Source organism: Lepisma saccharinum, chromosome 7 (genome assembly GCF_977018435.1).
Source record: "Lepisma saccharinum chromosome 7, izLepSacc3.1, whole genome shotgun sequence".
Taxonomy (NCBI): Eukaryota; Metazoa; Arthropoda; class Insecta; order Zygentoma; family Lepismatidae; genus Lepisma; species Lepisma saccharinum.
Genome location: NC_139235.1, coordinates 29,012,578 through 29,027,965, shown reverse-complemented (window position 1 = coordinate 29,027,965; position 15,388 = coordinate 29,012,578). Strand labels below are relative to the sequence as shown.

At 38.8% G+C, this 15,388-nt stretch overlaps 1 protein-coding gene across 1 annotated transcript in view; it reads right to left on the bottom strand.

Annotated features, from left to right (window-relative positions):
- Positions 1-4,190: 4,190 nt before the first annotated feature.
- Positions 4,191-15,388, bottom strand: part of LOC145990401 (UDP-glycosyltransferase UGT5-like) — a 45,393-nt gene continuing 34,195 nt past the window's right edge. Inside the window, exons 7-8 of the mRNA XM_083126097.1 lie at positions 9,470-9,689; positions 4,191-4,514 (exon numbers count right to left, since the gene is read on the bottom strand). Coding sequence (XP_082982223.1) covers positions 4,238-4,514; positions 9,470-9,689 — 497 coding nt within the window. The 3' untranslated portion in view covers positions 4,191-4,237. The remainder of the gene's footprint in view (positions 4,515-9,469; positions 9,690-15,388) is intronic.

Below are 15,388 nucleotides of genomic sequence, written 5' to 3'. Positions count from 1 at the left end.
TCGATATCATCTTTAGTTTAAAATGTAGAGGCATGTAATTTACAGTCACGCTTGAAAGTAGGTATGGTCTAGCATTTCCTTGTTTGGCCCTCAAGTGTAAAATGATTTTGTGAAGAAGGAAAAATGTAAGACGTTTTTGGAAATTAACGGGTCAAATCATGGATTCAAAATGCATGCCGTATGCACTTCTTCCCACATTCCATGTATTCGAGAATTTACATAGTTACATAATATTAAAAAAATATATACACTGTCAAAATGCGGATTCGAACACACACATGTTGGAGTTTCATTGATAACTACAAAATAAAAACAAGGTTATTTAACCGGGCTCGATCTCGCATCTTTCAGAACGTGAAGCCGTAACACTGACCACTCACCTAGAGCTCCTACTGGTAGCTATGTGAGCATTCACTTATAATGTAAGTTGTCTCGATTGTTTCATCACCAGCAACGTGTATCTCTTCTCGCTCATTTTCTTTCAGATGTAATTCTTTTTCCAGACCGCTCTAATTTTTAACCTTCTGCCACCCAAGTAAATATTTCTGCAATACATTATTGGGACGCAACTTCGATAAAGAGAATATCTTAGTTTCAAAAAACTTGAGGTGGTACTGGTGTGGTAGGTCACACATTTGTCCTTCAAATTTAATATTTGAAGTATTGCTTGCAAAGCCACCAACAACCAAGCATATACTTTCTAGACAAATTCTAGACTTGATACACGAGTAGATCTGGCAACATGGCACTCGGTTGCCATGACAAACGGTGCTGCCATCTATTATCATCGAAAATTTACTGCAAAATTGCCTTTAGTTCCCCCTTAAAGATTTTTCTACTTTCTGAGTAAGTTAGAGTGGTAATATGATCATTTTCTGTTAAGGCTGTCCTTCTCCTCTCCAACAATACCTAAATCATCAAAAAACTCTACATAATTTCTGAGATTTGACATGTTTTGTGGCACATGGTTTGTTCGTCCACCCAATTTCTAAAAAACTTCAAATTTTCAAAAATTCGTAATTTTCAAAATATTTGTTGGACAAGTCTAATATTACATATTTTTCGTGTTGGCGCAAGTATCTTTCAGTAAAAAAAAATATGAAGCAAATCCATGACTATGAAGCAACCTGCTCTGGTTGATTTCGCGTGGAGTGACCCTACTGCATATTGCTAAACCTTGCAACGCCTTCGACGGGCCATTCAGAACAAACGCAGGGGAATGTTCTCAAGAAGTGTCCGCCTGCTTCATGACAACGCTCGGGCTCACACAGCAAACGTCACCAAGGCGCTTCACAAAGGATTCAAGTGAGAAGTTTTGGATCATCCGCCATACATCTCGGACCTTGCGCCCAGCGACTTCCACTTGTTTCTTCACCTTAAGAAACATCTTACAGGACAACACTTCCAGGACGATGACGAGATCAAAAACGAAGTTCAAATGTGGTTCCAGCAGCAGGTGGCAGAATTCTATGACTGTGGAATACAGAAGCTAGTACCTAGACTTAACAAGTGTTTGGACAATGCCGGAAATTATGTGGAAAAATAACTCATGTAACACGAAATAATCTGTAGTGGTCGTGTTGTCAAATACTTTTTTTTGAGTGAATACTAGCCGCTGTAACCTTTCTTTCCGAATATGCTTCGTATATATGTGTGTGTGTGTGTGTATTATTATGATATACATTTAATGTTATTAAATATAAAAACAAATTACTAAATACTTGAAAATATATTATTATTAATAAAGAATTATAATTTATTACTTTTATATTGATCAGATATTTATAAAGTAGCAAACTAATTCCTTTACTACCTGGTTAAAGATTTTCATAAATTACGAAATAGTTGAAATAGTTTATTATGTATAAATTTTCTTTAGTTTTGCTTTATATTAATATAAATGAATTAGATTTCATTCTTGTTTTACTTTTATTGTGTATATTACTATTGGTAGGGACATTGAATTTTCGCGATGCGCGAAATCGCGAAATGTGAAAAAAAGATGCAATTTTGAACATTCTGCACGTAACTACACCCCCAATGATGAAATATGCATGAGTTTTATTCGCGAAGTAATGCGAAATGTGTGCTTTTCCACTAAATGAACGATTTTTCGCGAAATAACCGTGAAATATCATCAAATTAAGTAGAAAACACGCAAAAACCGGGAATCGAGGTTGTGCGCGCAAACTGTCGATTTGTAACGAAACGTTTGCCTAAAGTTTCCTACCACTTGCAGCTGAAGAACGTTTTATCTTCGATCAGATCAGGAAGACGCTGCAAATTGGGATTTCCCATGCACATAATCTTAGTTCGAAAACTTCGTTCCCTGTTAAGCTGCATTCCTTTCTTCCCCCGAATGTCTACTCAACTTCCAGTTTCATTGAACTTGCTAGCTGTAGCAGCGATAAGATTAGAAACAATGGTGTCATTTCTGTTCAGTCATGAATGAATTTTGTTTATCATCATGTGATTTTCAACATGTGTTTGTGTATGTGCAGTAGTGATTATTTTATTTGTTGGACAGCAGGGATATCCTTTAAATACATACAATGAATAAATCACTTGAGATATGCAATTTTGAAATGAAGTGATTTTGTGTTGATGTTTCCTTTTTGGTTGGACAGCTAAGTACTTGTGTATGTGTACAGTATATAAAAATGAAGTAGTTTATCAATTTATAGCTCTTTTGTATGTTGTTTCCTCTCATAATGAAAAAGTGTGTGCCATTTTGTTTTTCCACCGCTGGTATATATCGCTGATCTAACATTTTATTTACCGCTCTCCTCAGTTTTTATTTACCATAAATTTGTCTCCCTAACTATTGGTGTAGACCTGTTAATGAACTCCTGAAAGAGAGAGAGAGAGAGAGAGAGAGAGAGAGAGAGAGAGAGAGAGAGAGAGAGAGAGAGAGAGAGAGAGAGAGAGAGCATTCAACACTCACAACTACACCACTTTGTGTTTTTTCGATGTTATCCTTAAATAATAATAATAACCCGTGGCTCTACAGCCCTTAAGGGCCTAGGTTTATCTCCTGACTGCCAGTCTCCCTCCCATAATCCTACATAGAGGTGTGGAGATCTTCAACCAGTAATGGGGTGACGTGAGGTCAGCACGTCGAAACCCCAGCCGTTATAGGAGATTTTTATGACCGGGTTACGCTACTCACTCGTAGCACCAATTTCCTCACGATGGTGGGTTACCACCGGTCCTGTACACAGGCCGAGAACCCGGAGACTGAACCCAGGCGGACTCGAACCCATGCCGTCCAACAGTCGGGGTCCAAAGCACAGCGTCTTAGACCGCACGGTCACAGAGGAGGACGATATTATCCTTAATAAAGTGTATTTGAAGAAATATTTTGTTGATACAACAAAAACTGTAATCTATCACTTTCTTCCCTCCTCTCTCTCCTTCTCTCCCTCCTCAATGCATCTGTATCTCCTTTCTTCTTTCCTCTGTTTCCCTGATTCTTTTTTTCTGTCCGTGGGAGTGGTTTAGTTACTCAGTGGCGGCGATTTGGGGGCACATTTTGCCAGTTTTTGCCCCTGCACCATTTCAAGCGTACTACATAGTAAATTGTCCTTGCCTCCCTAGTTTTGGCACCCAATCGCTGCTACTGTAACTGATTTTGAAAATGCTTTGTGTATGCTGATTGGGTGTGTATGAGGTTGGACAAAGACTGACTGGTTCTACGCCTCTAGCCAGATGATTTAAAATTAACATTAAAAAAACCCTTGAAAAACTTGACAAATCATGGTGTAAATGAGTATTTACATTATGCTCGTTCATAAATGCGTGCAACTAATACCACCTTGTATTATACGAAGCTCATGGACGTCCGCAGGATTTTTTCCAGGGAGGGGCAAGGAAGGTATTTTTTCCAGGGGGGGGCAAACAAGGCACATTTTCCCCAAAAATAGTGTTGTTCCCTAAAAAACATTGCTTAAATTTGAATTTATGGTGTTCATGCAACACATATTATTGTGGCTAAAATGGAATTGTATGTGTGAAATACATAATTTTTGGTTAACTTTCCTTTTTCAGGGAGAGGCCACGACCCCCTCCCCCTTGCTCCCCCCCCAGGACGCCCATGACGAAGCTGTACTGAACCCTTCAAATATAGTTTATGAAAGCATTCGAAGATTTAAAGGTCAAATATAAATACTGGTACTAACATAATGAAAAAATATTTTACACAAAACTGTCCTCTATCTTACAAATGTCTTCCAGCAGTTTAGTCACGTTTAGATTTCTCGGTTTTGATCAAATATTTAACAGTTAATTTTAATGTTTTCCAGGCCACAAAGCAAGCAAGAAGTGCAGCGATGAGCGCCACAGCAGCGACGTCTAGTAGGTAAACTTGGAACCATGTCAGATTCAATGCTGCAGTCCTCAGATGGTGCGCTCCTCTGTGCCGAATAACATATTCTGTCCAGTATACTCCCAGCTCCACAGGATCGACAGGTTTGTCTTTCAGAATCCTTTGCCGTATTCCTATGTTGATCTTGTAACTGAAAAAAATAATAATCATAATATGTACGAGGGGAAGTCAGTAAATAGGTCAGAAACTGATGCGGAATAGCTGAAAATAGCAGTGAGTGGTTTGTAAAGGTGTCATTAGATGGCAGGTCAGTTTAAAATGGCGACCGTGCTCGAGGAGTGTACAGGGTGGGCCAAAAGTCCCTTACCACCCCTTGTAAAAATCGTTTTAGTGGAAATTGATGAATAACAACCATGTGTGACCACATTAGGCCTAGGGGGTGCCCTTGACGGCGGCCATCTTGAAAGCCGCCATCTTGGATACAAGTCCAGTTTTGTAAATGGGAAGGTAGGCATGCGATACATGATTTTAGGCTAGAATTTGGTAAGGAAAACAATGGTGAAGTCGTAATGTTGAAATCTTCATTTGTTAAAAAGTTACAGGCATTCAAATGTTGGAATCACACCTTCATTTTTTATTTGTTGCAGGTGCCTAAATCATGCCACTAACCACAGAGGAGAGGAAAGAGTTAATAAGGGCATGGGGTGGAAGGAGTGCAAGGGTTGTAGCAGCTGAATTTAATGAACGGCACCCAGATCGACATCCTGTGTCTCATGTGAGTGTTGCCAACCTCTTCCAGAAATTCATGGATACTGGTTCAGTAGCGGACAAACCCAGGTCTGGAAGACCTACTACTGCAACACACGAAGGCACAACCATAGCAGTGTTGGCATCTGTTGCAACATCACCACACTGCAGTACTCGTCGCCTCTCAGCGGCATGTGGTGTCAGCCGTACATCCATCAGACGCATCCTAAAGAAAAACAATTGGCATCCGTACAAATTCCAACTTCAACATTATTTATCAGAAGACAACCCAGATCGACGCCTGGAATTCTGTGACTGGGCAGTTGCCCAACTTGAAGCAGATCCCACATTCACCTCAAAAATCCTGTTTTCCGACGAAGCGAATTTTTATGTGCAAGGAGAGGTCAACAAACAAAACTGTCGCTATTGGTCCGCTACCAATTCTCACTGGGTTGACCCCTGTAAATTGGTAGGAGCTGGTAAAGTTATGGTGTGGTGCGGCCTATGGGGTACCAAACTAATTCGTCCATTCGTCATTCCTGGTAACCTTAATGCTGATCATTATTTGGCAATGTTGCGTGATCTCATCCTGCCGTCTGTGTTGTCCGAGGATGGCACATTTCCCTTATTTTTCCAACAGGATGGTGCACCTCCCCATTATGGACTAAACGTCCGTGATTATCTGCATGAACAATTTCCTGGACGGTGGATCGGGCGTCGTGGTCCCATTGAGTGGCCGGCACGTTCACCCGATCTGACTCCATTGGATTTTTATTTGTGGGGTCATTTAAAGGCCAAGGTATACGCCGAGAAGATCAGGAATGTTGCTCACCTGGAAGAAAGGATCTTTGCAGCCTGTGCTGATATTTTACCTGACACACTTAGCAGGGTCATGGACAATTGGGGTGAACGACTACACACGTGCGTGGCGCTGGAGGGCGCTCACGTAGAGCACGTAGAGCACCATATGTAAAAGTGTGATTCCAACATTTGAATGCCTGTAACTTTTTAACAAATGAAGATTTCAACATTACGATTTCACCATTGTTTTCCTTATCAAATTCTAGCCTAAAATCATGTATCGCATGCCTACCTTCCTATTTACAAAACTGGACTTGTATCCATGATGGCGGCTTTCAAGATGGCCGCCGTCAAGGGCACCCCCACCTTATGACTTCCCCCTAGGCCTAATGTGGTCACACATGGTTGTTATTCATCAATTTCCACTAAAACGATTTTTACAAGGGGTGGTAAGGGACTTTTGGCCCACCCTGTACATTAGGAGAACAGCGTGATGTGAGTTTTGTGGGCAAAATGACTTCCTGCCAGGCCCGTTTAGCCAGGAATTCTTAGTAGGGGGGGTGAAGTCAATGCTAGAGGGGGCAACATTTTGCAAAATGTTGTGTGAAATGTATTATTTTATTGTTGAAATGCATGTGTTTGACACCCGACACACAAATAGGAATCCCTTGATTGACCAATGACTTCTTCGATTACATTCTCATCATTAATATTTCATATTAAGTTTCATAGATGGAAATTTTGTATCCTCTTTACATTATTAAAAATATTGTAAAATAATTAAGCCTTATTTTCATATTAAAAAACACTAAGTTGCTGACCAAGGCAATTTATTAAGATATAAAAACACTTAACATGTAACGTTTCAACCCTGTTTTGCGTGGCTAGTCACCCTGCTATGTGTATATATCTTTCTGTGTGTGTATTTCTTAATTTTAGTTTAGTTCTTCGTCTGAGGAAGACCCTGATACAGTCCGGCCAAGGAGGACGAAACTACCTGGAAAGGACGATTCCAAACGCGAGAGGGGAAGCAGGGAGAAGCACTCGCCGAACTACCCTGTGGTATTTCGCTTGTGGGGGTTTGCTTGTTGTGTTTATTACAGCTTTCTGTGTTGTGTTTGTGATTTGTGATGGCTCTTACAATTGGCAACAAACCGTTTCGAAGTGGAATGAGGAAAATTGGGACGTTTTGCCCCCTGTTGCACATTCTACAAAACACCCTCGTTTTGCTAGAAAATGTCACAAGCCATTCAGTTACTACATATATACTTATAATACTATATACAACACTATTATTATTATTGAATACTATCCTGATTAATGTTTTGTACATTTGTGCTAATTATAATATTTACTAAGAAGATCAATTTAATTGAATGATCTAAAATAAAGCTACTGGTTCACAAACAAGTTTATCTACTAATGTGACGATATGAATACTTTCCTGATATGTTCTGTTTGCTGATATAGCATATGACTGGCTTACCTAACCCTTACATAATTCGTAAACATCTCTGTATGTATTTTGGCGGCGATGTTACTACGTTGAAACTTCATTGCTGTTTCTACAGCAGATGATTTTCAAGGAACCCGCTTCCTGTCCAAAGCTCCGTCACCCCTATTCGCGATTAAAATTAACCGATATGCCATCTGGGATTTCCAGGAAGTACTCTAAGTAGGATACGTTGTGTTGAAGTCGTATAAAGCATGGGGAATATGCGAGAGAGTAAGGTCTACTGTTCAGGTTTTTTTTTGCTCTAAATCGTTTTTTGAGTCAGAACAAATTAAAAGTTTTCACGTGTTTCCACTCCGTGGAATCAACAAAGTGAAATTTGTTAATAAATCAAGGAAAACGTAATTGACAGAAGATTGGTATGGGGGATATCTATAACACTGTAATTCGGCAAGGAAATTACGAAGATGCACGAGTCTGCTTACTTTATTTTTCGAGAGATAAATATATGTTACCATGAAAGTAAAGTTTTAAATTGTATTTTATAAATAAAGCTTTTTTTTTCGAAAAATCATGAAGCGTCTTAACCAATGCGTCCATGTATTACCGGTATTACGTATGTGTGAAATTCGGAACAGGTGCAAGTCGATTAAGAGAGAAGATGAAAATAGTTTGAGAATGAATTAATGTCAAATGTAACCAGAAAAAAAGGTGGACATGCTAATGTTACTGTTTCATTCAGTACGATGTCCTTTTTCAGTGAGTATAACCTGGTCATGAAATCGTGAATATTATTATCAAACCAGCCTTTCTCTTTCGAGAAAGAACTGCAACGATATGTTTGCAATTTTCTCCTGTCCCAGCTTTTCAAGTACAGGCCAATTTAATTCCTTTATTTTCAAATAATTTCCGAGAACCCCAGTTACAACATGACGTGCAGATGATACAGCACTACTTTGGACAACCAGTGCGTATACATAGTTTCGTCTGCATTTTATTTTTGCCTATCATAACTAAATGCTTCGTTCTCAGTACAGCTTCACGTTCGTTAGAGTACCTGGAATTCACATCGCATTCGCAATATTTAAAAATAATGCGTAATTTAAACGTTTTCTACCATACCAGTCATGACAGACAACACGCTGCTATTTTGTACTACTGCTGAATGTAAACAAGGATTTATCCTACTTAGAGGGGCCATATTGGAAGCGACACTAGCGCTCAGGTGGTAATTTTAATCGCGAATTTAGCCACTGAACGCGTCCGGTTGGCGCATGCGCACTTCCGTTCATGGTCTCGGATAAGGCAGCCAGACAGTACAGGGTTGAAGCGTTACATGTTAAGTGTTTTTATATCTTAATAAACTGCCTTGGTCAGCAACTTAGTGTTCTTTATGAAAAATATGTTCCATAATGACTATGGTACGAAACCAAACGATGTAAGAGACCTCCTTCGCCTTACCCCATCCCGCATATAGCCACCACTTTTTGATCAGAAGCGTACAAACCGTAAATATGAGGGTTTTTTTTAATGCTGCTACTGATTTCTGCCAGTCACACAATGGCTTAGGATATATGAATAAAATTAGGAGAAAAAATCTGACCCCGTGGCTGAGTGGTTAGCCCATCTCGGGTTCGAATCCCGGCTAGGACATGAATGTTTGTGATTGCCCGTAATGAGAACAACTGAGAATATAGTAAAAATGGAAATGTGCGAATGTTGAGAAAATGATGAATGACAGGGAATATTACCGCATAGGGGTATTCCTTTTTTTTTTTAAAAAAAAAAAAGTGGTTAGCACATCACGGTACGACGCCAGGGGTCCCGCGTTCGAATCCTGGCCTGGGCATGGGTGGTTTCTGAGTGCCCATTCATCAATTTCATCATGTCATCACTCACCCCATCTTTGTAAATTAGTCAAAAGTGGCACAAGAAGCAAATTAATCAATCAATCAACCAAGCAAGAAAAGGTTTAGTTCGCATTCTGCAATGACGCAGTTAAGTCTGTATTTAGGTTAGGGTCCCACGTGCCATTCTCTTTGTTTAAGCCCTTGCAAGCATCGTCTCCAATAGGCTTTTCATTAGTGAATTAAAGCCTGCAGATAACAACCGCAGACGCTGTAAGATGCTATTAAATTACGTACCTTGGGTCACTCATTAATTTCTCCAGCGATTGCACAATCTCATCCGCGGTGATTTTCCCGATCTCCAATTCGATAGCAGTGCCCTCTACGACGGACCTCCTTACATTCCAGTCTTGGTCGGCGAACACGGGGAGCCCCAGCATTGGAACCCCGTGGTAGATCCCCTCCTGGGTGCTCAAGAGACCTCCGTGAGTTATGAAGGCTCTGATTTTGGGGTGCCCTGTATAAAATACAATATCAGTTAAAAGAACTTAAACGTGTTCAGATTATTCACGTGGTCTCATTCATAGTAAATTTAACAACACTGTGGCACACTGTGCGAATTAAGCTTTTTCGTTGGGCGGGATGTCCACTCAGTGGCGTATTTGTGATTTCATTTCAGCATATTTTTTTTGCGTATGCAAATTTGTATATGTTTACTAAACTATAGCCTAGCGATTCTAAGTACATAGAAAATTGATTCTAACCTAGGTTATTAAAACCTTATGATAACATTTACATGTAATTTACAAACACTTAATTACATTTACATAAGAAAACCCAAAGTAATGCACAAATAGAGCTTTCGAATTAGTAACATCGAAAAACTTGATTTCCATTTTAAGTTCCCTGGCCCTCACGGGCTGTTGCGTCACGGGTTATGTTCTCTTTTATTTATTAAGTTCAAACTTAATGTTCATCTAATCTACCCACAAGTTTCTTGTGAGAGCTTTAATACTTGCACTATGCCATGAAAACCTAAGTGGGTGACAGGCTGCTGTTGTCTCAGCTAGGTAAGATTGGCCAGTTTCAGAATGGTGTCCTCCTTTAACCACAAGGCTGCATACTTTTTGACAGGGAAATTATTGATGACGACCATTAATGGACACGAATTATTTTGTTCGTTTGTTTGTTATATGGTGTACTACATACTTTCAATTCCATTTTCTTGGAGGGGGAAAAACATCCCTGAGAAGGATAAAAATGCTTCTCTTTTGCCGGGGATAAAATTTTCTATGGGGGGGGATCCCTGGTACCCCCCCATTAATTCGCACACTGCTGTAGCACACTAACCTTTTGAAATATTCAATGCAATTCAAAATTTCACACGTGTCATTTTCAAGAGATACAAACAGGATGAAACCTAATGCCACAGTTACGAGGAACAATCAGTAACAATTGATTATTTGAATCGGCCATACGAACAATACTGTATTCAACAAAAAATAAATGCCACAGAAACAGCACAACAATCAATGCTGCTTTCGCTTATACGTCATTCCTCAAACGGAAAGTTCCAAGGTGTAGAAGAAAACTCTTCCATCTGTTCATAAAATGTATAACTATCATATTTTCGAAGCCACAAACTATTTTTCTTCAACTTTACGTCTCTGTCAGCAATTGTTGGTACCAACGTTGCTCGTGAAAGCGTTTCAATTACAAAACAGTTAAATTGTAAGGGTCCTAAATTAGTAGGTATCCACCTGTATAATAAATTACCTGATCACATGAAAACAATGGAATCAAGTAGGGGAACCTGTCCTTAAATGACATACTCAGATAAAATGACATACTTTGAGTTTCTCGTTACTGCTGCAAGGGGCAGTACTTTTCAGTCTCTGATTGTGTACTGTAGTAGACAACAAAGAACCTGTGTGAGTGGCGGTGCCATTGTGTAAAGGATTTCGGAACAGGAACGTAATCCTTAAATACGGAGTTGTAAAAGTTTGAGGTGTGATCATTGTTTGATGCCAGATTTCTATAATTACAATAAGCGGGCCAACATTTGTATAAATAAGGTAAGAAAATAGTTATATTGTGATTATTATAAACCCATTGTAAAATCTTGCAAGTATTCATAAACGCGAGCATTTACACACCTGTTTGAGGTTATGACAGAGGGTAAAATGACATACTCTTAACTAGGATAAAATGACGTAGTATGTCATTTTACCAGAGTAAATATTTTTGTGGACCTACACATTTAATAGGAATTCTATTATTGCTAAGGCGTAAAATATGTAAGTGTTGAAAGTTGTTCAATGTGTAAATAATACCAGTAATGGCTAGAGTTAATTAAATAAATCACTATTGTAACTGAATTATTGTAGACATTATGGAAAGCAGACTGAAAATGTTTTCTTTTATTATTATTTTGGCTACAGAAATAATGGTTGGAGAGTACGTAAGAAAAACTGACAGACAGTCATGGCATAAGGACACTATGCAACGTGCTATAAATGCAATAAACAATGGAGAAATGGGTTGGCAACGTGCATCCAAGACATTCTGCGTTCCCCAGGCTACGCTGCGAATGAGAGTGGAGGGGAAAAACAAGCAGGTGGTTGGAGTTGATAAAGGATTGGGTCGTTACCAAACAACTTTTCCGCCAGTGGGAAGGTGGGACACAGCCAGGAATTGATACACCTGAAACTGCGGCCGAATCATCATCATTTCCAGCTTTGACTCCTGTAACCGAAATTGCACAATCTTTTCCTCCGCCATCTGCAATGCCATCACCTTGTGGTAACACATATGTAACTGCAACTTCATTACCCTCATTGCTCAGACCAATCGACATATCACCACTACTCTCTACATCCCAGGCCTGGTCCTCCAGAAAAAGGAAGCATGAGGGACCACAAGTCTTAACAGGTAGCCCTTATCTCGCCGAAGTGAAGACAAAAGTTGCAGAGAAGAAACTGTTAGAATCAAGACGGGCAGCTCGACAAGCCAAGATTAAACTTCAGTTTGATGATAATGACGATGATGATTCTGAGCTACATGATAGTGATGACGATGCGCCATGCATCTATTGCAATGACTTATTCAGTCATTCGAAACCTAAGTAAACATGGCTGAAGTGCATACAAAGTTCAATGTGGGCGCACAATGAGTGTGCTGGTGTACCAAAGACATCAAGGACATTTACTTGCGATTTATGCAAGTAAAAAGTTTCAATTACGTGTTATATGAATGGGTATGTAAGATTCAATTACGTGTTATAAATGGGTATGTCATTTTACCTAAGTACCTCGGGTAAAATGACACACTGTTGTGATGGGCCTCCCCCATGGCGCAGTGGTAGCGTCATTGCCTTGTAATCAAGGGGTCCCGGGTTCGATACCGGGTGGAGGCACAAGTGGTTCGGATCCCACTTTAAACTGTAGGTCCAGTCCCGATTAGCCTTGCTGTGCATAAAGTGGACTTAAAACACCAACTCAAGCAACTCAAGCAAGCAAGACACACTGTTGCATTTTTCAAAAAACCTTTGTATATAACATAACATATATTATTTTCAACTGTACAATATAAAAGGTAATGCTTTGAGTTCTTAATATGTAAAAAATAAACAAAGAGTTGCAATTAATACACTTGCTAGAGCATTTTTTCCTTACCGTATGTCATTTTAGGACACGTTCCCCTAACCAATTTAAGAGGGAATCAATAAAATTCTTATTACGACATTGTTTTTACTCAATAAATGAATTTCTAAATTTGTAAATATTAAATTACATAAATTGTCAACAAAGAGAGTTGGTTGTACAGAAAATAGAATTATACTATTTATATTATCATGTACGAAGTATTCACTATATGCTATTATTGTGCCTAAATGATCATTAATCGGTTCTGTATATATATTGCATTCTTCCATGTTGTATAAGTTACATATTCACTTTTACATTTTATGTTTACACTAAAAAATTTTCTTCGCTTATTATTGTGCTCACCTTAAATATTGTATGTAATTTCACTCCAATAGTGTATCCTTTATTTGGATTTCCTTCATGTAGAAGTTCTTCAAATCATTGCTGTAATTCTTGCATATAATTGTATTAATATTTTATTAGTGTATTTGGATTTCCTTCATGTAGAAGTTCTTCAAATCATTGCTGTAATTCTTGTCTATAATTGTATTAATATTTTATTAGTGTATTTGGATTTCCTTCATGTAGTAGTTCTTCAAATCATTGCTGTAATTCTTGTCTATAATTGTATTAATATTTTATTAGTGTATTTGGATTTCCTTCATGTAGTAGTTCTTAAAATCATTACTGTAATCCTTGTCTAAAATTGTATTAATATTTTATTACTGTATGCATTGTTATATGACGATTTCCATACCTATGGACATGGGTCAACGGAAATAAATAATATGAAGAATATGTTATCAATTAATAAAAGCGCGTTCAAAAACTGTTAAATTTTGGAGTAGTTGCTTAACGTACTGGATCTGTAGTAAAAACACAGGTCTGTCATATGTAGGTTCGACGTAACCTGTCTCACTTTGCACTTGCTCTGATGAAAGCCTTCTCACGCATCACATTAGATGCTAGCGAAGAATATTGAATACCACATGCTTGTGTTTCTATGGTGGCAGGGTACGAAATCACTGCAGATTGGTGGGGGGAAGGAGCAGACTGACACACACACTCTCTCTCACACACAAGGTAGTGTGTGCGTGTATGTGTATGTGTGTATGTGTGTCAATTATTAAATAATCAAATTATACGTATTATAAAATATAATATAAAAATATACAATATATTATATCGACTGTCCTTCATTCAAAATTCGATTGCAAATTAAAGATTTTAATATACTATGAACAATGCTTTGCGTGACTAAAGGGTGAGGAGCAAAAATTAAGAGACATTAAAAAAAATTGTTTCCTACTATATAAAATTCACATCTAAATGCTATTATGTGTTTTGAGAAATGGAGAAGAAATAACAAGCGTATCGTGACACACCTTTGGTGTGTGCCGTGAACCTCTAAAGGTTCGGGGATCGAACGTGGAGCCTTTAGATGAATGTAATTCTTACCATTTGAGGTTAGCGGTAGCCCGTATGCTCTCGCTTGGCTGCATCTTCTAACTGCGGGAGGTACCTAAATAAACTTAAATTTACATAACCCTTTAAAGAATGGCAACTCTCTTGTATTTGGGTTATAATGACCTAAAGAGTGCAAAGGCAAGGATGGCATGAGAAAAGCGTATTACCTATCTCGTTCTCGAAGCACAGATCAAAGAGTTTCTTAATTAACTCTCACTCACTTGCTGAAGTTCGTCTCTTAAATTGTCTTGGGCTTCTCAGCACTTCACTCCCAAACAAGTTCCTAAAACTCACGTTCACTCTTCATAATACAGCCTGAATCTCCTTCAGAATCAAACTCTCTCTCGTATCCAAGACTCAAAACCCCTTTTCTTACTCCCGAACAACTGTGTTGTTCTCTTCCTTTTTAAACCCCAAGCTCAACTGTCGCGAGCAAGACGCAACTTGCTTGCATCCACCCTGATCTAAACTCCTCCCCTTTTCTCTCATCCCATTTCACTCTGCAAATACTGGCGAATTCTTTTCGCTGAGCTGGCGCTGAAGTTAACACATTCCTTATATTTCCTGCCAGGTTACCTAGCTAAACGTAACTCGAATATGAAAGTGAGGGATATGTAACACAAGTCGGACTTTTATGTGTTCTGAGGATTGCTGGGTTCTGTGTCCTTAGAGTTGTGGCTCTTTGTTGTCCGTTCTTTGTGTATGTTTTCGATATTATTCAAGTAGACTATATTTGACTCGCAAACTAATTGTTTGTTTGTTGTAAGAACAAAAACTCTCGCCGCGGAAAAGTTTGGTGGTGGGAAATTTAGGACAAAATCGCTGTTGGGGGAATTCCCCCTTTCCCCCCCTGGGATTACGCACCTTCTATGGTGGTTATTTTAATTCACTTTCCTTCGTGAACGTGAAGATTTGAAGATCAAACGCTCGGACTGAGTATAAAACGTAAGAAAGGGGGGAAAAAAGAAGCGAAAAGCTGAAAATAAATGATAGGCCTAAGAGCAAAATAGAGATAAGAAGGAAGAGAGAGACCAAAAGAGAAAAGTGAAGGAGAAAAGATATGATATAGAACAGAAGGGAGAGAAAAGAGACATTAATGGAA